Source organism: Gordionus sp. m RMFG-2023, chromosome 3 (genome assembly GCF_954871325.1).
Source record: "Gordionus sp. m RMFG-2023 chromosome 3, tfGorSpeb1-WG-v2, whole genome shotgun sequence".
Taxonomy (NCBI): Eukaryota; Metazoa; Nematomorpha; class Gordioida; order Chordodea; family Parachordodidae; genus Gordionus; species Gordionus sp. m RMFG-2023.
The window spans coordinates 15,227,063-15,250,444 of record NC_088777.1 but is presented as its reverse complement, the minus strand read 5'-3'; the positions used below and the strand labels follow the sequence as shown (position 1 = coordinate 15,250,444).

The window sequence follows — 23,382 nt, the reverse complement described above, 5'->3', positions numbered from 1 at the left end:
ATTTGACCTGGCACGAGACATATTCTTCCCTAAGGGAATACTAATTTCGTAGACCAATATTATCAGTTGCAAGGATCTTAACCACAGCTGAAAACAGGACGTATTCCTATTGTTTTAATTCATTTATGTCTAGATTTAGCGATCTATTGATTTGTTCATAAATGTATAAATTACTCTATTCACATAATTATTTAATATATTATATTAAATAAATAATTTAAAATATTAATAAGGAGTTTATATTTGGTGGGTATTAATATAATTTGTGTTCAATTGATGGATATATCACAAGCTCTCCATTTCATATTACTTTGGAGGATAATATCATTATTTTATGGATTTTTCATCTTGTTTTGTAGATTATTACATGTTGGAGTTGATGAAGTTAAAGGTGAATCATTGTAAAGTGTGTAAAAAATATCTTTTCCATTTTCTGTTTTAAAGATTAATATACGAATCTTGTCTAATTTAAACCTCGTATTGTTATCGGTTGGCAAAATTTAAATAAGTGACCGCGCCTGTCAGATTTTATTATATAGATCATAGAGGCTGGACGCGAGGCAAAGATTCAATTTATGCATAAATGGATACTTAAGAATAAGATGTAATATATATTTATCTGTCAACCAATATATAAATTGTTCAGAAATTTTTTTAATAAATAAATATTTATTTTTTTTTATCACACTGAACCTGATGAAGTTGATTTCATCATTTCTTTTACCTATATATTTAAAAATAAAAGTTGAACCAAATTTTTGGCATCCATGAAGTATATAAATAAATGATTTTTAGAATTTTGTTTTAATTATTTGAGCGTTAAAGGGCTAATATAATTTGTGTCCAATTAATTGATATTACCAGTTTTCCATTTCATATTATTTTGAATGATAATATATCTTTTGGATCTTTTATCTCTATTTGTAGATTACTAAATGTCAGAGTTGTTTAAGGTGAATCATCGTAAAGAGTTTGTAAAATATCCTTCATTTTCTGATTCTCTATGTAGGCTTCCGAAATGCATTCCTCAAAGCTGTTTTTTAATTTACTTTTCGTTCGCTCTAATAATGTATCTTTCTTTCTTAAAAAACAGCATGTACCTAGCAAAAATGTGGATTAATTTTATTGAAAAAATATACACACTCGCCTACAAAATTAAATTTTAAGATTTATCAGTAAAAAATATAACTTATTCATATTGTTCCAAAAGTCTACAATATTTAATTAAATAAGATATGATATTTGTAAATGTCTATTTTTATTTTTATTAGCCCAACCTAGATTTAACAAAGCAGTTTTAACTGGTTCATAAAAAATTATGGATTCAGTTCGTTCCATTATAGCCATTTTGGTATAAAAATTCGGTTGCGGTTCAGAAAATTATAAAGGTTCATTCCGGGTAACGGTTAGGTTTACTCCTGATCCCTCATTCTAAATAATAAAAAAATTTATTCATTATTCAACTACATCGGACTTAAATATATTTTAAAATACCTCAAAACTTTCATAACTTTATAAAATTATGAAACATATCCAAAGTCTTTCAAATCTTAAAATGTTTTGTAAAATTTGAAATTTATAATTCCTATCAAATTATTTTTTTGCTTTGATTAATTTCTTATTACAATTTGAAAAATATTAATTTCGCTTACTTTTTTTTGGTGAAAATTTCACAACTTTATAAACTTAAGCTAAGATTTATTAATAACTTTAAAAAATTAATAAACCCTCATAAATTTAAAAATAATTTAGGCCAGGATTTTATTTTTACAAAAAGAGCTTATTTTTCTTTTTTGTTAAGTTACTAAAGTATATTAATTATATTTTTGATATTTAGGTCACAGCCTTAATAAACATACTTAAATTTATATAAATATTTATAATCTTTATAATAAATTGAACTTGCAATTTTATTTTTAAATTAATATTCAATAAACTGATAAAATATATACATGCGTTTTGTAAACTAGTAATTATTTATCCAATTTTTATATATTCAAAATAAAATCGCTCATTTTATTAAAGATTGGTTCTACAGACTCAACGCCTATCATCGTGTCTAACCAAACATTTGCTGAAGCTCTCAAACAACCAGGGCTCACTTTTGTAGCCGCTAAATTCGACGGAATTTTGGGGTTGGCTTTCAAGCGAATAGCGGTCGATGGAGTGATGCCTGTTTTCGATAATATGATTGGTAGTTCTATTCTGGAACGTCCAGTTTTTTCCTTTTATCTCAATAGGTTTTTTTTTAAAGATTTTTTACAACCTATTTTGTGCAGAGGGGAAAGGTAAAGTGAAGAAAGTCATGACAAATTTTTAAATTTTGGGTTTGATATGTATCGGGTATATTGGATAAATTTCCACCTAGGTTCGCATGTCTCATTCTTTAATAACTTATCAAATTTTCCTAAGTACAAATTATAAATTACATTTATCCTAAGAAGATGCTAGTTTAAAAAAAAAATGGAGTTAAAATTGGATTAAGAATTATTTACCTATATAAAGAATGGAATCAGAAAAAATAGATAAATATTGAAATTAAACGATGTAAAATTTTTTTTAAAGAAAGAAATTGAGAGACAAGTATAAATTTAAAAAAAAAATTTAAGTTGTAATCAGACAAATGCGGCAAGAATTTTTTTTTAAAAATATGGATATATTATATATAAACATTATTTAGAAACGTGGATTCCAAGATAGGGGGCGAAATGATTTTAGGTGGTAGCGACCCCGAATTTTATCAAGGAGAATTCACTTATGCTCCCGTAACTAGGGAAGCTTATTGGCAAATAGCTGTTGACAAGTAAAAAAAATTTAACGTTTGTCTTATCTTTATCCCATTTTTTCTTTTTGAATGGAAAGAAACAATCTTTAGTCTCTTAATTTTTACTTTTATAAAATAAAATAAATAATATTTATCCAATTATATATGTGCAGCCCTTTTAAAAAATAAAGCTAGATTCGATTTACTTTGCAGATAATATTTTTTCCTGTTTTACATTTTAAGTTGGGTATGAAAATTTTTAATTTTAGGCTACAATTTTAAAAACTTAAACATTACAATAGAACTCTAGGAATATTATTTTTAATCAAATAAAAATATTTTTTAAAATGAAATCCTTGACAAATTGGTTTTATTTGCATGAAAGATTAAATGAGTATCTGAAGAAAATAAACATAGAAATTTCAGGGGAGGGCAAAAATATTTTTTTATTAATTGTAGCAAAATGTAGAGGTATTTTTTTTAAAGGTACACAATTTATTAGATCTTTATTGCCTTTGTCATTGCATGTTTTTTAAAAAATATTTTACATCATTTCTCATGCTTTTTGCTGCTTTCATCAATTTTTTGCGTGGTACCCTTCAATCATCCGGTGATGTCTATAGGACCACTAACATGCTAGAAATGATATCACGTAAAAACGGTTAACTATTATTTTCAAGTTTCAGGTAGCTTCATTAAATATATTTTGGAATATATATTCTAAATTTCATTTATTTTGATTGAGTAAAGATATAAGCATTTCGTGACTGATTGGGGTCTGTGAAACTCCACTAGAGTAAATACTTTAGTTTTCTTTAAACCATAGTTAAAATAAAATATATTTATTAAAAATTTCCATTTTATTTAGATTAATAAAAATAATTTTATGAAATTTTTTTAATCCTTTTTTAGGAAATTTTGGCACAAGTTATAATTATCCTGAACATTTTATCACTTCCATCTTAATTGGGGCCTGACCCCTCTAGAGGATTTACATCATATTTTTCACCTGAGTATTAGGTTTAATGTTTTTTGCTTGGTGCGTTCTTTTTTGTCTTCTGTCATTCCTTATGTTGTATAAAGTTATTTTTATATGTAATCTTGAATTTTACATGATTTAATAATGGCTATATAAATATTATAATAATTTATATTTAAATAAAATATAATTATAACCTAAATTAATCAGATAAATTTATAGTTAGTTGCGATCCCCTTGACTTTTATGAGAATAAATATAGAAATAATTCAAAATTTATCTCTATCAGTGAAAAAATCGTTGATCTATATAGCCCTAAAATTATAGAGCACCAACATTTTAAGTTGAATTAAACAAAATGTCAATAAGTAGCAGATACCTGGATGAGGAAGTTACAATTCATGAATAATTTCAAATTTTTATACAAATATATGGTGATTTATTAGCTAAGACTATAATAGTAAATACCATCTTAAATACTCCAAATATTAAAAAGGTCTTAGACTGTGTCCTGGTTCGTTCTTATTTCTAAATAGTAATTTGTTTAGCCGTCTATATCTCTTCGTTTTAACAGCCGAAAGAGAAAGAGGTTATTTAGATTTACGTAGGTATCATATCTTTGTGACTTTCCAGTCCAATATATTTATAAAACTAGCTCTAAATCTGTTTAGCTGCTAAACAAAAATAAGCTTAAACAATAAGACGATTCAGGACACGGCCTTAATCATTTTCAAACAGTTTAGATTCGTAAAGCCCTAAAAAATATTGCAAAAGAATTAATTTTAAGAAGTTTTAGAAAGGGAAGGGGGGTGGTGGATTTATAACAAAAATAAAACTCTTTTTTTTAAAAAAAGGGTATACATAAACGGTGTCTCAAAGACTTTTTGCAATGGTTGTCAGGGCATAGTGGATACGGGAACATCTCTCATGACAGCTCCTTCGGAAGTTATCAAAGAAATCGCGGATTTGGTTGGCGCCAAAAAGTTTGTAGGAGAGGTTTGGCTGATTTTTTTAATGTTTGTAAAATTTTTAACGATTTGCCGACTCACCTTATGATAATACAATGGACAATTAAAATTATTATTTTATGTCAACGGATATAATAAACTTATACTTAGTTCTATAATTCTTAAGTGTAACCTTTTCTTCTTATTTATTTATACATTTTATGAAGTACATCGTGGATTGCAACACAATTAAGGATATGCCGGATATAGCGTACACGATATCCGGAAAGAACTTTACCTTAACTTCGGAAGATTACATCCTTAAAGTTTACATATTTTCATGTAACTATTTTAAAAAGAACGAGAAAATGGAATCAAACAATAGGCTAAAAAGGAAGAAAATTTTTAACAAAGAAAATAGAGAGAAAAAAAGTGAGGAAGATATATCAGGAGATACTCGTTAAAACCATTTACATATATTTAAGTCAACAACGATATAAATAATTAAAGTTGTATTTCCGGTCTTAAAAAAAGAGAATGAGGAGAAATATTTATTAATTTTTTAAAATTATTAATATATTAGGAAAGTTCTATGGGAACTCGCATATGCATTTTAGGCTTTTTGGGGCTAGATGTACCTGCCCCTGCAGGACCTTTATGGATTTTGGGAGATATTTTTATAGGAAAATGGTATACCGAGTTCGATGCCGGAGAAAAGAAGGTTGGGTTCGCTCAGGTCAAAAATCCTGAAAATCGATATTAGTTTTTTATTCCACATACTTTAAAAAAAATACAATACATTATATAAATTTATTCTAATTGACACTTTTTTTTCATTTTACTAACTTTCTATTTGTATTTTCTGAAATAAGGGGTATTATTGAATAGCTCCTATTAACTGTTGCAAAATATATTACATCCCATCTTCGAATTTATTTAGATTTAATACATATTAAATTTTAATAATAGATATATTATTATTATATTTGTCGAATATCTTTTCCAGTTTTCACACTTGCATAAAGTTTAACCTAATGATATCATATTCCCAAAACAATCGCATACTGATATATAAACCAATTTAAAAAATCTACATATTATTATTATCTAGTATTTTTATGAAAAATTTTTTTAAGGAAACTAATATCAATTAAGTGGATACATTATACATGACTGAATAAATCCAGTCAAATCAACTTTCAAATTTAAAAATTGCCCTCAGCGTAAAATATAAAATTGAGATTCAGAATCCACATGGCTTCCTTCCAATACGTCATATATTTGTTAAAATTAATTTTTATATTTATCAATATAGTTTTTAAAAAAAAAGAATGTGATAATATATTTATTTATACTTTTTTTTATACTTTCCTGAATATTTATCATGCCAAATTAATAATTAAAATGTATAAATTATAATCATCGCATAACTAGTTTTATTATTCTATGCATGTTATTTATGTATTGTAATGCTTATATATACAATAAATAATAAATAATCATATATTTTATAAGACTATATTATAAATTATGAAATTTGTGTTTTAAATAAGACCTTTTTACCTTATAATAGTAATTATTTTTCTGTCATCTTCGTCACATTGACCTTTTATTATAGTATCATTTTATATTTAGACAGTGCGTAGGTTAAATTTAATCGAAAACTTGTCTGGCTTAATTTAAATTATAACTATTTTGTAATTAGAGTTTTTTATGCATAGTATAAAAGTAAAGTTTATAATGGTTTTTTTACAAAATTATTTTACAAATTTAAATAGGAAGCATTTAAAAGATTTATGACATTGAAATATGAAAAAATTTTTGTTAAAATCGAATAGATTTCATTTATTTTATGGAAGTGTTTAAAAACGTCAATCTAATTATTTTTTGAAGTTTAGTTTGCTCTATAAATTTTATTTTTAATTAAGGAATTGGCCTTAGTTAACCTATTCCATAATTCCCATATTTAATTTTTTGAATAATCGGTTTCCTTAAGGAAAGTTAAATCGCGGTTTTATGGTGATCTAAAAAAATTTTACTCTATTGAAAGAAATGGTAAAGCCCATTTATCTTTTCAAATTTTGGTGAATCCTTCATGTTGTAGTTTATATTTTTTAATATATATATCTTATTTGATACAGGATTAGATATTATATTTATAACAGAAAATAAGACAGTGTATGTTTATATTTTTTGCACAATACATAAAATAAATGACGATCCAATATATAATGTATAACAAAACACATTTTGTAAGTTTTTCATGATTTTTTTTAAGCTTAAGTAAATTAGAGAATTTTATTTTATATATTTGCTACTTACTCTTTTTCCTCACCTAATAATAAAAATATTATAAAGCTGGCACTTAAAGAATTTTATTTTATATATTCTTTTTCCTCCCCTTGGCAAATAATAAAATTTATAATAAGCATTAAAATATAAGATGGAACGAAAAATTAGAAGCAATTAGGGTTTAACAAAGTAGTGTCGGATTACAACCAGGGGCTATAACGGCATGTGAAAAATGGCAAATTAGTGAAGCCAACATTTCCCAGATTTTGAAGCATCCATTTCGAGTCTTTTTTTTGCTACTGACTCTGAATTGGATTCGAATGAACTCTACCATTTAACAATTGATTAAATAAATTTAGATATTTTCATTTGATTTTAATTTTGAATTAAACAAAGTACACATTGTAAAATTGTGTCCCAACTCAAATATTTTCTCAATTGTGGAAACATGGACAGTCTCGAAACTGTGAATCCATTTTTAAGGAAAAAATGGGATATATGATTAAACCGGTTATAACAAGAAGAAACTCTTTATAATTCCATAAAAATAATAGTCTTATTAAGAAGAATAACCAATTTGACGAATCTTGTGATAAATCCGAATTGCGGAGATTTTCGTGTTAATTAAAAAATATGCTATTATATATGATTTTATATGTTATGGAGCCTGTGTTGCTATGGCTTTAGAACATTTGAAATATCTCACTCCCCCGATAACTATTATAATATTAAAACTTAAAAAAATTGCTTTAAATAATTTCAAGTTTTGTAAGCCGCTTATTAATTCAATCATGGAAGGCATAGATAAAATGTATACAGTTCAAATATTGCTTACAATTTATATTTTGATTGTCTATTATTTTCAATAATTTCAAAATAAATATGAATATATACTATCCACAATAATTCGCAATTGGATCAGCTCTGGATAAAATTTGAGGTCAACAAAGGAAGAATGCTATAACTTATCTTCTTTGAGAAAAGATCTTGATAAAGAAAGAGCAGACTTAATTCCTTTATTCAACACACATACCAGAATATTATCTGATAAAGATAAATATTTTTTTGATGAGGAAATGAATAAAGATCCTTGTGAAGATGATCTATTGTTAAGCTTTCTTCAAAATAAAGATAATTCTTAAAAAAAATTTTTTATAAATTCCCCGAATTAAAATTTTAATTTATTAAATATAATACAACTCTCCCACTCTGCGCTTATTGAACGTGTGTTTAGCTTGGCGAAAGCTGTATTGGGCACTAAGCTCTCTTGTTTGTCTGATCAAAATTTTGAAAATCAATTTTTACTAAAAATAAGTAAAAAATTGTTACAAAAAGTTGTTATCTTTTATATAATATTTATTTTTGTATAATTTTATTTATATTATAATTATATATATTAAAAAATTTTTTATAAAAAGATCTTATATCTTATTATATAATACTTTTGTATGGTCAGTGGCGTAGACAAAGGAGGGGTTTCCTCCGGAAAAAAAAATTTTTTGAAATTTTTTTTTCAAAATTTTTAAGAAAATCTTTTTTGAAATTTTTTTCTTATTGCGAATAATTTTATTTAAAAAACGGTTTTAATTCATAAATAAATTTCTCATAATGTAGGGAATTCAAGGAATTGTTGAAACTTTTATGTAATAATAATGATAACTATATAAAGCTTTTTGAAAGCTCTACTAAAAATGCCACCTACCATACCTTAGTCTAAGTATTCAAAATAAAATAATAACCATATTCAAATAGGTTCATATTGAAAGAAATTTCTTCAAAAGTGAAAGCATCACCATTTTTTAGTATTTTGGCAGATGAGACTTCTATGTTGGTAACATAGAGCAATTATCCATAGCAGTAAGGTTTATTGATATGGAATCAGGTGATTTCAAAATGAAGGAACACTTTGTTCAATTTATTGACTCACATGACACTAAATCAAAGACGTTAGCCAAAAATTTTAGCATCCATTTAAGACCTAGATTTAAATTTAAATCTAATGAAGGATATGATAGAGTTCCATGATTGGTCATGTTAAAGGGGTACAGTCAAGAATTAGAGAGCTTTATAGCACAGCTCTATATGTTCACTGTAGTTCATATTGCCTAAATTTGATGATATATGAGGCATGCGAAATTCGAGACATCCGGAACAGTTTACGTTTAATTTAATTGGAATTTATTATGTATTATAGATATATTTTTATAATTCTAATATATTTTTAAATATAGAAACAATATCGTCGGTTTGTGACTTTTCACAACATTTCCGAGGCAGCCTTTTAACCGAACGTTTATGATATTGATTCAAATAATCAAAAAAAAACTAAAAAGATTTTGCCCAACTCAACAATCAGTGAGACTTTGAATCGAATTATATGAAGTTATTTTCGCAGCGCTCGAATCCTACATATCAAGCAAAGTAAAAGATTCCGCAATGCTGAAAATCTTTTGCAGGCTATTACGAAGCCACATTTTTAATATCAATTCCATGTGTATATTTTTTATTAAATTATACATATGATTTTAGCAAAATGCTACAAAAAATTGATTTGTATTTAAGGGAGGTTATGAATAGGGCAAAGAATAATGTTGAAATATTAACAAATATCATAGATAATGTGGATGAAAATTTCATGAAATATACGAGAAAGTAAAGGAGATCGCTAATATGTTTGGGATTGAAATTTTTAAACCTAGAGTAGTTTTTAGACAGTCCAATCGCTTAAATATTGATATACCTACGATTGAGGATTTTTATAAAATAAATGTTTTATTCCCCTTATTGGTACATTTTATTTCAATTAAATGAAAGATTTATTAGTCACAATTTTATTTTAAAAAGCTTTTATTTTCTTCTGCCAGTTGAGTCTGAATTGTTGATTACACTTGAAACGCGAGAGGATATTAAGAAAATCTCAATTTATTCTGATGATTTATCAAGAATGCATGATAAGTTACTGTGATGTCGTATTTTGGTATAAAAATCTTGATAAAATAGAATAATCTTTGAGGCCAAAAAATGCTTTGCAGGCCCTTTCCATGTGTAATTGCAATTTAGATTCTCTGCCTATTTTTAATAAAACTATTGCATTTGCAATATGAATTATTTATATTTTGATTCATTTGTATTAATTATAATTGTTAAATTATATTTTTTTTAAATACCGTACAATAATTACTTATATTTAGTGTTGTACGAAGTTCGTTTTTTTTGAAAAAAGGTGATGAACGGCGTTCCTTTTTTTTTGACGAACTTTGAACGTGAACGCGTTCCTTTTCTTTGATGAACGCGTTCAATTTTACGTTCGTTCAATTTTAAAAACACTTTTTATTTTCATTTATTTGAAAAATTAATATTAATCCGCATTTTTTAACAAAAAAGTCTTATATTTTTATTTATTTGAAAAATTAATATTTAATCCAATTTTTTAACAAAAAAGTCTTTTATTTTTTAATCAGCTGTTTTTACTTTTTCCTCTTTCATATTGCAATTAACGTACCATAACGTGCTACTGCTAGAGAAGATAAGATTAAAGTTTATTAATTTGAATATTTTATATTTTAATTTAATAGATTAGCATTTGCATGGATATAAATATTTTATCATCAGATTCTGAAAATCAAAATTCAATATTAGATGAATTAGAATTACCATGGCCCAAATATCAAAAATATTTCACTGTTTTAAAATCAATTCCGAGATATCCTTTTTTTTGACGAGGAAGAAGAGGGCAGATTGGAGGATGATAACTTAGCTCAATTTTTTGAAACAATGGATAAAACATTAAATGTTTTTATTAAATTCCCCCTTTTAAAAGAATTGTTTATCAAGTATAACACCGCAATCCCTTCATCTGCCCCTGTTGAGCGAGTTTTTAGTATAGCTAACGCTGTATTAACTGCCAAGCGTTCATGCCTATCAGATGAAAATTTTGAAAAGCAATTATTATTAAAAATTAATAAGAAAATTTTTTTATAAATTTATTTTTTTATCGCTCTATTATATTGTATTTATAAAATATTATCAAAATAAAACTATTATTTTTTATCATGGCTAATATATTGTGTTGAAAAATATAAGGCATTTATTTATATTAAATTAAATTTTAAAAAAATCATAAAATTTTGAACGCATGAACGCGTTCATGAACTTGAACGCGTTCCTTTTTTTGAATTTGAACGTGAACGTGAACGCGTTCGATTTTTTTTAAAATTTTTACAGCACTACTTATATTTTATTGAATTATATTTTTTTAAATATAGTTGTATACAATAAATTTTTTATATAATAATCTGTATAAAATTTTTACATTTTGAAATTTATTTTATTGTATTTTATCATTAAAATAAATAAGGGATGTTATTTATACCATATTATTTTAACAATAAATAAAATCTATAATGAAATTCTCTAAAATTTAATTAAACTTATTATTTTTAACACTCAATAAGATATATTGAGTGATCATAAAAATGGAAGGTTTTGGGGGCAAATTTTTTTCTTCTTTCTACACTGGATAGATTAATTTACAATTTATTAAACATTAATAAAATTTTTAGAATAATGTTTCCAGCCGCTTATTAAAATAAATTTGGCCAAAATTCTGTTACTAATATTCTTTTATTTATGCTGGCTATTGACACTAATAAACCACCAGAATAATATATTTAAAAATAATCATTAGCAACCCCCCCCCCCCATGGATAAATCCTGGCTACGCTCTGTGTATAGTTTTATTTATATTATATATTGTAGAAAAGAAAAAAAAAATTTTGTATATAATATTTAATTTTTTAAGTAACGAATAACCCGTTACTATTTTGAATAGTGAGTAATGCGCGTTCCTTTTTTAAAAATAGTAACGGTAAGGCGTTTCTTATTTGTTGTAACGTTTACGGCACTAAAAATTAATATAATATAATTTTTATTCATAATGAATATAAACATTGTATATAATATAAGAATGTAAAATTAATATATTAATTTAATAATATAATATTAATATTCGACAATTCTATACACTCTTTGGGCTCTTTCCCAGTATTGTTTTTTTTGAGAGCGGCAATAGCCCTAGAGAATATTGCTCAATTAAGACTATCTTCATCTTTGAGAGCTAAAAGTTAAATAAGGTTTATTTAAAAATTTTAATATAATATATTTCAAACTTTTGATAAATTTCCAAATGGTTGGATGAAAAACTCTGGAGCTAATCTTCTATGCATTGTTGATATTTGGAGCTCGCGTCAAAGTGGAATTCCATAAGAAAATGCTAAACAATGAAGGAAATTTTAATTATCGAAAATATTAGACATCGATGATCATGGCGACCGCCTATAATAAGAATTGTTCCCCGTTATTAGTTATTTGATATCCAATAGGGATTATTAGGTCAATTAAACTTATAGAAATAGTAGGACCACTCTCCCAAAATCCTACCTTCAGCCTCATCGTGGCGGGGGAGTGGCAACGTCTTTTGGCGGCAAATGGAGGTCTAAAAGGTTCCCTGTGATCTGGGTCTAGAATAGGATCACCGTCTCCTCGACGGGGTGTAAAAACCACTTAAAGAGGTTGATGTCAGGAAGGGCATCCGATTGTAAAAACCATGCTACAAAAATTTCCCTATGGTTACAACAAAGCATGGGCGGGGTACAGCCCAAAGTACCCCGTGGGCCTCCTCATCCGCCTACGACAAAAAGAAGGATGGGAAACCTGGTGGAACCACTATTCATGAAAATGAAACCTATGACGGCCATAAACGACCTAATAAAAAGTGGAGAAACCAGTTTATGGGTGATCGAGTTAGGGTCGCGACATGGAATGTTGGGAGTATGACGGGAAGAGCGGGAGAAGTCGTCGATGTATTGCACAGAAGACATATAGATGTGTGCTGCATACAGGAGACTAGATGGAAAGGAAATGGGACCAGAATGATTGGCAAGACTAGCGAAAAGTATAAATTCTTTTGGCAAGGAGGTAATGATGGTAAGGCTGGAGTTGGGGTATTGGTTGCGGAGAAATTGGTAGACAAAGTAGTCGAAGTGAGAAGGCTAGACAACCAGATAATGGTTATCAAGATGATTATTGGTAGAAAGCTATATAATATGATCTCGGCATATGTTCCTCAGGTTGGAAGAAGTGAAGAAGAGAAAGATGTATTTTGGGACAGTCTATTGGGGGTGACATCGAGACTGGCAAATGAAGAGGGGATTATCCTGGCTGGCGATCTGAATGGACATGTGGGAGCGAGTAGTGAGGGTTATGAAGGAGTACATGGAGGGTTCAGTTACGGCATGAGAAATTTGGAAGGAGAGAGGATTTTAGAATTTAGTGATGCTATGGATATGATTGTTTGTAATACAATGTTTAAGAAAGAATCAGAGAAGCTGGTGACTTATAAGTCGGGTAGTACCAAAAGTGTTGTGGATTACTTGTTATTAAGGAGATGTGATCGATGTATAATAAAAAATGTGAAAGTGATACCGGGAGAGGAATGTATAAATCAGCATCGACTAGTTGTAGGAGATCTCACTCTTAAAGGTGCCAGGGTCACTAAAAGAAAGTTTGTCCCAAGGCTGAAGGTTTGGAAATTGAAGGAGGAGAATGCTAGACGTCAATTCAATATGGCATTGGCGATTAGGGAGGCGGAGGTGGCACAAGCATCTGGGGTGAATGACAAGTGGGAAGCCATGAAGAAAGCTTGGGTAATGACAACTGAGGAGGTATGTGGATGGACAAAAGGGCCGCCTAGACATAAGGAGACTTGGTGGTGGAGCCCAGAGGTAGCGAAAGCCGTGGATGAGAAACGGAGGTGTTTCAAAGTATGGTATAATAGCAAAGAAAATAGTGATAATGATATTTACAAGATGGCTAAAAGAAATGCTAAGAAATTAATAGCGAAGGCTCAAGAAGAAAAAAGACACGAGTTTGCTAAAGAAATGAAATGCGCTGATGGAATTGGAAATATGGTTAGAATGGCAAAACAGATGTCAAAAAAGAGGCAGGATGTGATAGGTGTAAAGTGTTTGAAAAATATGGAAGGAAAAATGACGATTGATAGTAGTGGTATTAAGAACACCTGGAAGATTTACATGAAAGGACTTTTGAATGAAGAAAATGAATGGAATAATAATATTAGTTGTGCAAAGGTAGAAGGTCCAGGGTGTAAATTTGGCAAGGACGAGATAAGGAGAGCAGTGAAAAAGATGAAGAAAGGGAAGGCATCGGGTTTAACGATGGTGGTATCAGAGATGTTTAAAGGTTCTGATGATTTAGGGATTGAATGGTTAATGAATTTAGCAAATCAGATTGTCACAGAAGGTACTATTCCCGAGGACTGGCGAAGAAGTATAATTATCCCAGTATACAAGGGGAAAGGTGATCCTTTAGATTGTGGGTCTTACAGAGCTATTAAACTCTTGGAACATGCAATGAAAGTATTTGAGAGAGTATTAGAAAAGCGGATAAGGGAACAAATCAAAATTGATGAAATGCAGTTTGGTTTTACATCGGGAAAAGGCACGACAGATGCAATTTTTGTGGTGAGACAAATTCAGGAGAAGTATCTTGCGAAGGAAAAAAAACTCTATTATGCGTTTGTTGATTTGGAGAAAGCATTTGATAGGGTGCCGCGTGAGATTACAAGATGGGCCTTGAGAAAATCCGGTGTGGAGGAATGGTTAGTTACCGCAGTGATGGCAATGTATGTTGGAGCACAAACAGCAGTACGGACGGATCATGGTGATAGTGACAGCTTTGAGGTGAAGGTAGGACTTCATCAAGGATCCGTGCTGAGTCCATTATTATTTATCTTAGTAATGGATGTGGTGACTAGAGAAATGCGTGAAGGACTTCCCTGGGAGATATTATATGCAGATGACCTTGTATTAATGGCAAACAGTGAGGGAGAATTGAGGGATAAAGTTAGTAAATGGAAGATGACTATGGAAGCAAAGGGCCTGAAAATGAATGCATCAAAAACAAAGGTGATGATTGGTGGGGAAAATCTAAAGATAGAAGAATCAGGTAAGTGGCCTTGTGGTGTATGTGGGAAAGGAGTTGCTAGAAATTCTATCCAATGCACCAGATGCCAGAAATGGGTACATAAAAGATGTAGTGGGAAAAAAGGCAGTTTGATGTTAGAAAGAATGACCTTTATTTGTAAAACATGCATGAAAGGGATACATAATAATGATAACCTAAAAAATGGTGGTCTGGATATTGGCAATGGGTTAACCCTAGAAAAAGTGGATAAGTTTTGTTATTTAGGTGATATGCTAAACGCAGATGGTGGTGTAGATTCTGCTGTTGTTGCAAGGATCAGACAAGCTTGGAAGAAGTTCAGAGAGATGTCATCTATTCTTACAAATAAAAAAGTTTCTCTGAAGTTAAAGGGGAAAGTTTACGTAAGCTGCGTGAGGAGTTGTTTAGTTTATGGCGGTGAAACATGGGCAATGAAAGCAATTCACGAAGCCAAATTAGAAAGAACAGAGATGAGGATGGTTAGATGGATGTGTGGGGTATCTCTGAGAGAGAGAAAAACTAGCAAGGAATTGCGAGCAAGATTAGGTATAGAAATGATTGGTATGGTAATGCGACGAAATAGACTAAGATGGTTTGGGCATGTGGAACGTATGACAAGAGATGACTGGGTAAAGAGATGCACAATGATGGAAGTAGGAGGATCAAGACCTAGAGGAAGACCCAAGATGACGTGGACAAATGTGATAGCGGCGGATATGAGAAGCTTGAATCTTACAAGTATTGATGCTCAGGACCGTCAAAAATGGAAAAGAAAAATCAGAGGGAAAACTGGCCTACCCGGGTAAACCTGGAAATCGCCATAAAACGGAGAAGAAGAAGAAGAAGGTACCCTTCCTATTAGGCGTCTTTTTCTTATTGTTATTTTGATTAAGGAACAACTTGGCATCCTCCTGCCGCGGTAGATATATTGGTTTCTATATCGGCTATTATATTATTGGAGTTTGCGAGATAGATGCTTTTTCCTTTTATTTCTTTTTTTTGCTTCAATATCGGTTTGCCTGGTACATGGTTTCGTATTAGAATATGAAATATGTTGCGCGTCCATTGCACTCCTCCAATGGAATTGAAGATATCGCCAATAAATGATATTGTTGATTTGCTTCTCTCTTTGAGGGAGAAATGAGTCAAAAAATAATTGATTGTTTTGACTGTTTAAAATAAATTCAGCCTTTAAATATTTATAGGTTTTTTTAAAAAAATTTGGTTCAAAATTAATTACTTAATTACATGTTTTTATTAAATATTTTTTAACGTTTCAAACACTCCGTAAAAAAACGTTGAAAAACCTTTAAAATTTAATAATTTTAAGTTTAAATTATAAAAAAATCAAAATGTAAAATATTTTTAAAATAATGTTTGTTTATATTTATTTAAAAAGTAAAATATGGCTTGCAGAGCTGTAGATAGAACTCTCTCCTGGTAGAAAGACCATATTCTTTCTGTTATTTTTTTAATATATAAATAAATAATAGTTTCCCTTTTTTAAAATGGGATTCTTGTAGGCAGCTTAGAATAAGAATTAGATATATTATGAAGGCAATAGAAAATATAATTAATTTGTAATAAATGACTGAATTGGGCAAATATAAGCTGAATTTATTTAATATTTATAATTACATTTATTCACTTGAAGAGAATCCAGATTAGGCTACCATTCACCCCGTATTTATGTGGGATCCAGAAAAGTAGGATTTTCTCCATAAAAAAAAGCCAAATTTTTGTGGAGGATGCTCATAAAATGTTTTTAGAATTTTTATTTATTTCCATAAAACAATTTCAATCAAATATAAAATTTATTATCTTTCCATTAATTTTTAGATTTTTTTTCTAAACAGAATTAGATTAGTTCCATATTTTCTATTTTTAAATTTTCCAATACGATAATAACATTTATATATAAACAAAAATAACGGTTCAAATCGATATTAATGTATAGGCGTATCAACGATTTTCCTCTGTAAGTTGAATTTTTCCGCCATAAATTTTATTGGAGGTCTAATCAAATTATTGTAGACCTTTGACTTTGTCCTATTTTAATATTTTCCAACATTTTTATATATAAAATGTTATTTTAAAAAATTTCAGTCACTACTTATTTTTCTCTTAAATTATTGTTTATATTGATATATTTAGTACGGGATGTATAGGAGGTATATTTTTATAAGCAAATTTCCGATTGGTAGCCTGATATTTTCCCAATTTCCCACCCCTTTGGTTATACGCCTGGAAAATTTAATCAAAATATCGTTATTAATGTAAATTAATTATTTTTTGCGATCGCCCCCTTTTTTCAATATTTAGTAGATAAGTTTTTTCTCCATAATAAAGAAAAGGTCCTCTTTGTGTATGTACTAATTGGTATTGTTTCCAAAATATAGAGTAATTTTAATTTATTTGGTAGGTGATATATTTTAAATATTCAATGCTTCTATGTTCTTGGAGGATTATCTATAAATTTTTAATAATAAGATTTAAATTCTGAAATTAATTGGCCTTCAGATACATTTATATTCTCTTAATAAAATTGAGCTAAATATTTATTTTTTTTTATTTTAAGATTAAATATATACTCAGAAGGAAAATACGTAATATGATTTGTAAGGATAGATTTATTTGATGAATCACAAATAGCTTATTGATTTGAAACTATGTATCCAAAAGTGTTAATATTGGAATAGTTTGTCTGTCTAATCAGTATTTATAAATAAATATTAGAAAATATACTTTAAATTTGCATGGGAAAAAATATTTATACACAAGAAAGAAATATTTATAATAAAAAAATAACCTATTTGAAATGGATTACTTTGCAATTCATAATTCATGAAAACCTTTTATACTTCTCCAAAAATCATTTATAATCAGCATTTTTTGCTATGGCTCCCCTCACTCCAAACTGTACATGCTTATGGAAAATGTGAGATAAAGATTAATATTACATGTCCAAAATTTAGAACTAATTTTAATCAATTTCCAGTTAGGAAATTTATGTCAATAACTAGAGCGTATTTCATACTTCTTTACTGCTTCAACCCGTTTGGTAGATAGTTTAAATAAAAACATTTTTGGCAAAATAAAAAAATAGCCAGAATTGCGATCATGCTATAAGGAAAATTATAGAAGCAATGAACAATATGTAATGCATGATTAGTATTTACTAGCTCATCGATCAGTTTTTTTCAGCCAATAAATAAAAACTAGTTATATATGAGATAAAAATTACGGCAAGTCTTAGGCTGACACCTAAATATCGAATTTTAAATTACCAAAAATCAATTTAGTCTGAATACATTAAGTTTTCTTTTTTTTCCGATTCAAAATATTTTTTAATCTTATGATTTTATATACTTCATAAATGTTTTATAAAAATAAAGAAACCATTTGGTTTAAAAGCGGGCCCCTGCCCCCCGAGCTCGCCAAGCCCCTGTCATATCTATTATAGAATATAAATTGAACATCTCCAAGGTTGCCAAGCTCTCGCCTTTAACCGAAACGCTCATCCGTTGGTTAGGTCCGCGACATTTAAAGGATTTTTTTAAAAAAATTTATTTTACGCTCTGACTGACCCGGATTTTTTTTCATTATACCGGCCTGTGATTTCTTTTACCCTTTTACTGTTGATCATTTTATGGCCACGGTTAAAATTTTTAAAATTTCATTATTACGGCTGTATTTTGAATATTGTTTAGACGGGAAACTAAAATTTTGAGCAGTAAGGGAATAATAAACGCTTTATTGTATGACTTTCCAATATTTTCCAACTCATCAATTGTTGTTTTTTTTTTCTTTTCAGTTTGTTAAATTAATATAGTAAATCTCATTAAACAAGACAGAATGAAGATTCTAGAAGCCAAAAGCAATTTTAAAAAAATTAATAAACAAAATATCTAAAATAAGTTTTACTATTATTATCATTATAAAAAATCTTATCATCTTTTAAAATATGAGACGATGCGGTTGTAGCTTTGATACTTTTATATTTAATAGCGGCATAAAAAGGTAGCCAAATAGACTTGTGGCCTATCTGAGCTTAACATTTGTTGAAATAGGAATAAATTAATGATTGTTTCTTCATAATGAAATTGACAAAGTAAATTATTTTAAAAAGGAATATGACAAACTAGACAAGTTTTTTACAAGATAATAGAATTTATTTAAAAAATATAAAAATAATTAAGTAATGAGATATAAATTATCTATAAATTAAAAACATAAATAGGTGTTAAAATTTTAAGCATTTCAATTTATAATTTACATTTTTTCATGAGAGGGCGAGGGGTGAGACGTCCATGTACGCCACTGATGTACACGCTTAAAACAAACAAAAACTGAGTTTAACCCAAAAATTATAGATCTGTAAAGCCCTAAAAAAATATAAAAATTTAATTTCATGAAATTTTAGAGGGAAGGAGTAGATTTAAAACAGAAATAAAACTTTTTTAAAAAAATAAGGGTATCCATAAACGGTTCTAAGGCTTTTTGCAATGTTTGTCAGGATACCGGAACAACAACATGGCAGTTCCTTCGAAAGATATCAAAGAAATGGTGGATTTAATTGGCGCCAAAGAAATTTATGGAGAAGGTAGTTGATTTTTTTTAATGTTCATAACAATTTAAACAATTGGTCTTTGTCATGGGTATAGAACCCTATAATAGTCTATACATACTGACAACTTTATTTATTAAGTGTAAGCATTTATTCATATTTATTTATGAAGTATCACGTGAATTGCAACACAGTTAAGGATATGCCGGATATAGCATACACGATATCCAGAAAAACTTTACCTTAACCTCGGAAGATTACATCATTAAGGTTTACTTATTTTCATGTTTCGAATATTTTAAAAATAAGAGAATGGAATCAAACAATAGGTTAAAAAAGGGAAGAGAATAAATATATTTAACATAGAGATAAAGAAAAGTGAAGAAGATATAAGGAGATACTCGTAAACTCCTACGGAATTTAAGAAGATATAAATATAGCTGTATTTCCGGTCTTAAAAATTTAGAATGTGGAAGTAAAAAGAAAATATTATTTAAAATCATTAAATATGTTAAATCGCCGGGGTGGCCCAGTGATGTGTGATAATGCTTGTAAACCGAAGATCCCAGGTCCAATCCTGGTAAGGAGTTAAAAAAATTCGGGTTTTTCTCCGATGATGGATGGCTTTAGACATATGATATGATAAATTTCTGAGCCGAGAAATGCCGCCCAGGTCACCGACAGGCTTGGACAGCCAGGTGCTAAGATACTTGTCCAATAAACCTAAAAAGAGGGCCAGCTGAATTCGTGATGTCTACCAATACAATGGACTTGATAACGATACTACCGTGGGAGATCCATCGGGATTGATACTCCAGTGGGAGATCAGGATTGGGATATCTGTCGATTTAATTCGGTGTGAGGAATATTCCGGTGGGATATCTGGTCGATATTGATTTGATACACCGGTGGGAGATCAAGATACTTTGGCCTCGATAGCGATACACCGGTGATCGATACAAATGAAATCGATCAGAAATACAAATTAGATATAGATAGCATGAGTAATAATAAAGTAGAGGTAGATAGTGAAGGAGGTTACCGCCAGAAAAGGTGAAAGCTAAAAGGGAAAAAAAAATTATATAGAAATACTATGGAGATTCGCACTTGTATTTTAGGCTTTATGGAGCTGATATACCGGCCCATGTAGGACCTTGGATATATTTTTATGGGTACCGAGTTCGATGCCGGAGAAAAGAAGGTTGGGTTCACTCAGGCCAAAAATTCTGAAAATGAATAAAAAAAACAGTTCTTTTTCACATACTTAAAAAAGGGAAAATATAAGAAATTATATATATTTTTTTGATTTCATAGTATTATTTAAAATATACAATTTTATTCTAATTGACTCCTTTTTATTTTATTAACATCTTATTTGTATTTTTCTTAAATACCAAAAGGGGGGTTATTGATAAACTCCTATATATTTACTTGCGATCTCGAATAAGTTTATGAGTTAAATTTATGCATACTGGATAAAATAAGAATGATTTGCTTGTCAATGATCTAGATTATTTTATTTCGAAATTTTATATTTAGTACATTTATGATCCCGAATATTATAATCATCACATAACTTTCATTTTATAATTCTGTGCATTTTATTTTTGTTTTGTAATCCTTATTTATTCAACAAATTATGAATAAACGTATTTATTTTATAAAACTATATTATAAATTTTGTAATTTGAGTTTTAACAAAAAACGGTTAAGACTGGAGGTCTGCATTGGGCGGGGTTTCAGCCCGCACGCCCATCTTAAGAACAGGCAGGCGGGCGGGTTAAAAAAATTTAAAATCATTTAAGTAAATGTTAATAAAAAATTGTTCTTATGAACTTTTTTGGATATTAAAAATTAAAATTTTTGGTCTCAGAAAAACTTTTTTCTTAAAATAAATAAACTTTTTGTATATTGGTGGAAAAGAAAAGTTAGAGATTTGCCAATGCTATCTAGCATGAAAAATATTGACAATTCCAGCAACTAGTGCTTCCTGAACGAGAATTTAGTATTGCTGGAAGGTTTATAGAACAAAGAAGAACGTGTTTGAATCCAGAAAATGTCGATTCATTATTATTTTTGCATTATTAATTACATATAATATCAATTTTATATTTATATTTATTTTCATATATATTTTATTTGATCAAATAAATTATCCAAAATTTATGAGTATTTTTTTATGCTTACAAATAAATTATCCATAATTTAAATTGAGTATTTTTTTATGGTTACTATAGTTATTTCCTAAAAACTTTTTGTAGAGGTGTAATGCTGAAATTTTTTTTATTATATGCTTAAAAAATTGAATGGCCATAATTAAATTTTATAATATAGGGCTTGGGTTAAAAATTTTTTATAAATGGGTGGGCGGGTAAAAATTTTAGACTAATGGGCGGAAGAGTAAAGAAATTTAGACTAATGGGCGGGTATATTTTTTTGGAAAACTATTGGCGAGCTGGGAGGGTGGATTAATTTTTTTTAAAACATTGGGTGGGCAGACTTATGGTCCAAAAACCCGCCCAAAGCAGACATCTAATTAAGACCTTTTTACCTTATAGTGGTAATTATTTTTCTTTCATCTCATGGTGACATTGACCTTTCATTATAGTATCCTTTTATAATTAGACAGTGTTGCGTAGGCTAAGCTTAATCAAAAAATTGGCTGGCCTAATTTAAATTTTAATGATTTTGTACTTTTTTATAAATATTATAAAAAGTGAAGTCTATATGGTTTTTTTAAAAAAATTATTTTTGGACAAAAAATTAAAAATTTAAATAGTAAGACTTTAAACGATTCATAACAAGATTATTATAAAATATTTAAAATCGAATAGGTTTAATTTACTTTTATGAAAGTGTTCAAAAACGACAATCTTTTTTTGAAGTTTAGTTTACTCTTTAAATTTTATTTTTTATTAAAAGATTCTTAGTTAATTTATCCCATAATTACATTTAATTTTTTTTCTTCATCGAGGAAGGTTAAATTGTGGTTCTACGGTACATATAAGATGGATTCTCATTTATATCTAAAAAAATTACTCTTAATAGAAAGAAAGGGTAGGTCTTTTCATCTTTTCTAATTTTGGTGAATCCTTCACAAATTATTGTTAATTTATTTTAATTTTAAAACATCTAAGCCAAAAAAAATTAATAATTATTCTCGTAAAAAAATAGGGTAGGAGCGGGGAGAGGTTATATAAATAAGGCCTTGACACCAAAAAAAATATCAAAGAAAATTAATTTTTTTATAAATTTTGGGAAAAATGATTAATTTATTATTTGTTTAAAAAAATAAATTGATTAGTTACATATTTGAAGCAACATTTTGCTCATAAAGAAGTTCAAATTGATATTATCATTTGAAGTGAATTATTTCTGAGTCAATATCCAAAAATTCGGAATTAATGTCGCGATTATTTTTTTTTGTAAATTTCTGTGTATGAAAAAAAAATGAATGATATAATTTCCAAAAAAATTGATTAAGATATTTAGACACCATAATATTTCTCAGAGACCTGCAGGTCGGCCCATGTACATGGGTCGTAATATTTATAAATATACCCGGGCCGGGCCTGAAAATTTCTGTAAATTTTAAATCGCCATTATTAGCTATAAAAATTAAAAGTAAATTATATTTTAATTAAATCCGGGCCGTTCTTGAAAATATAAAACCCAGGTCAGGCCGAAAAAAAAATTTTGAAAAAAATCCGGGCCGGACAAATGGTATTTCTGCAGGTCTCTGATATTTCTATTGGCCCGAGCCATATTTAACTTTTTACATCCTAAGCCTGGCTTTAGGTGAGTTAAGGAA

General features: G+C 28.5%; 1 protein-coding gene across 1 annotated transcript in view; it reads left to right on the top strand.

Annotated features, from left to right (window-relative positions):
- The window catches only part of LOC135927701 (uncharacterized), a 39,778-nt gene extending 33,574 nt beyond the window's left edge, over positions 1 to 6,204 (top strand). The window contains exons 13-17 of the mRNA XM_065463872.1: positions 2,026 to 2,240; positions 2,681 to 2,803; positions 4,598 to 4,739; positions 4,918 to 5,016; positions 5,274 to 6,204. Of these exons, the coding sequence (XP_065319944.1) occupies positions 2,026 to 2,240; positions 2,681 to 2,803; positions 4,598 to 4,739; positions 4,918 to 5,016; positions 5,274 to 5,453 (759 nt within the window). The 3' untranslated portion in view covers positions 5,454 to 6,204. The remainder of the gene's footprint in view (positions 1 to 2,025; positions 2,241 to 2,680; positions 2,804 to 4,597; positions 4,740 to 4,917; positions 5,017 to 5,273) is intronic.
- The last annotated feature ends 17,178 nt before the right edge of the window (positions 6,205 to 23,382 follow it).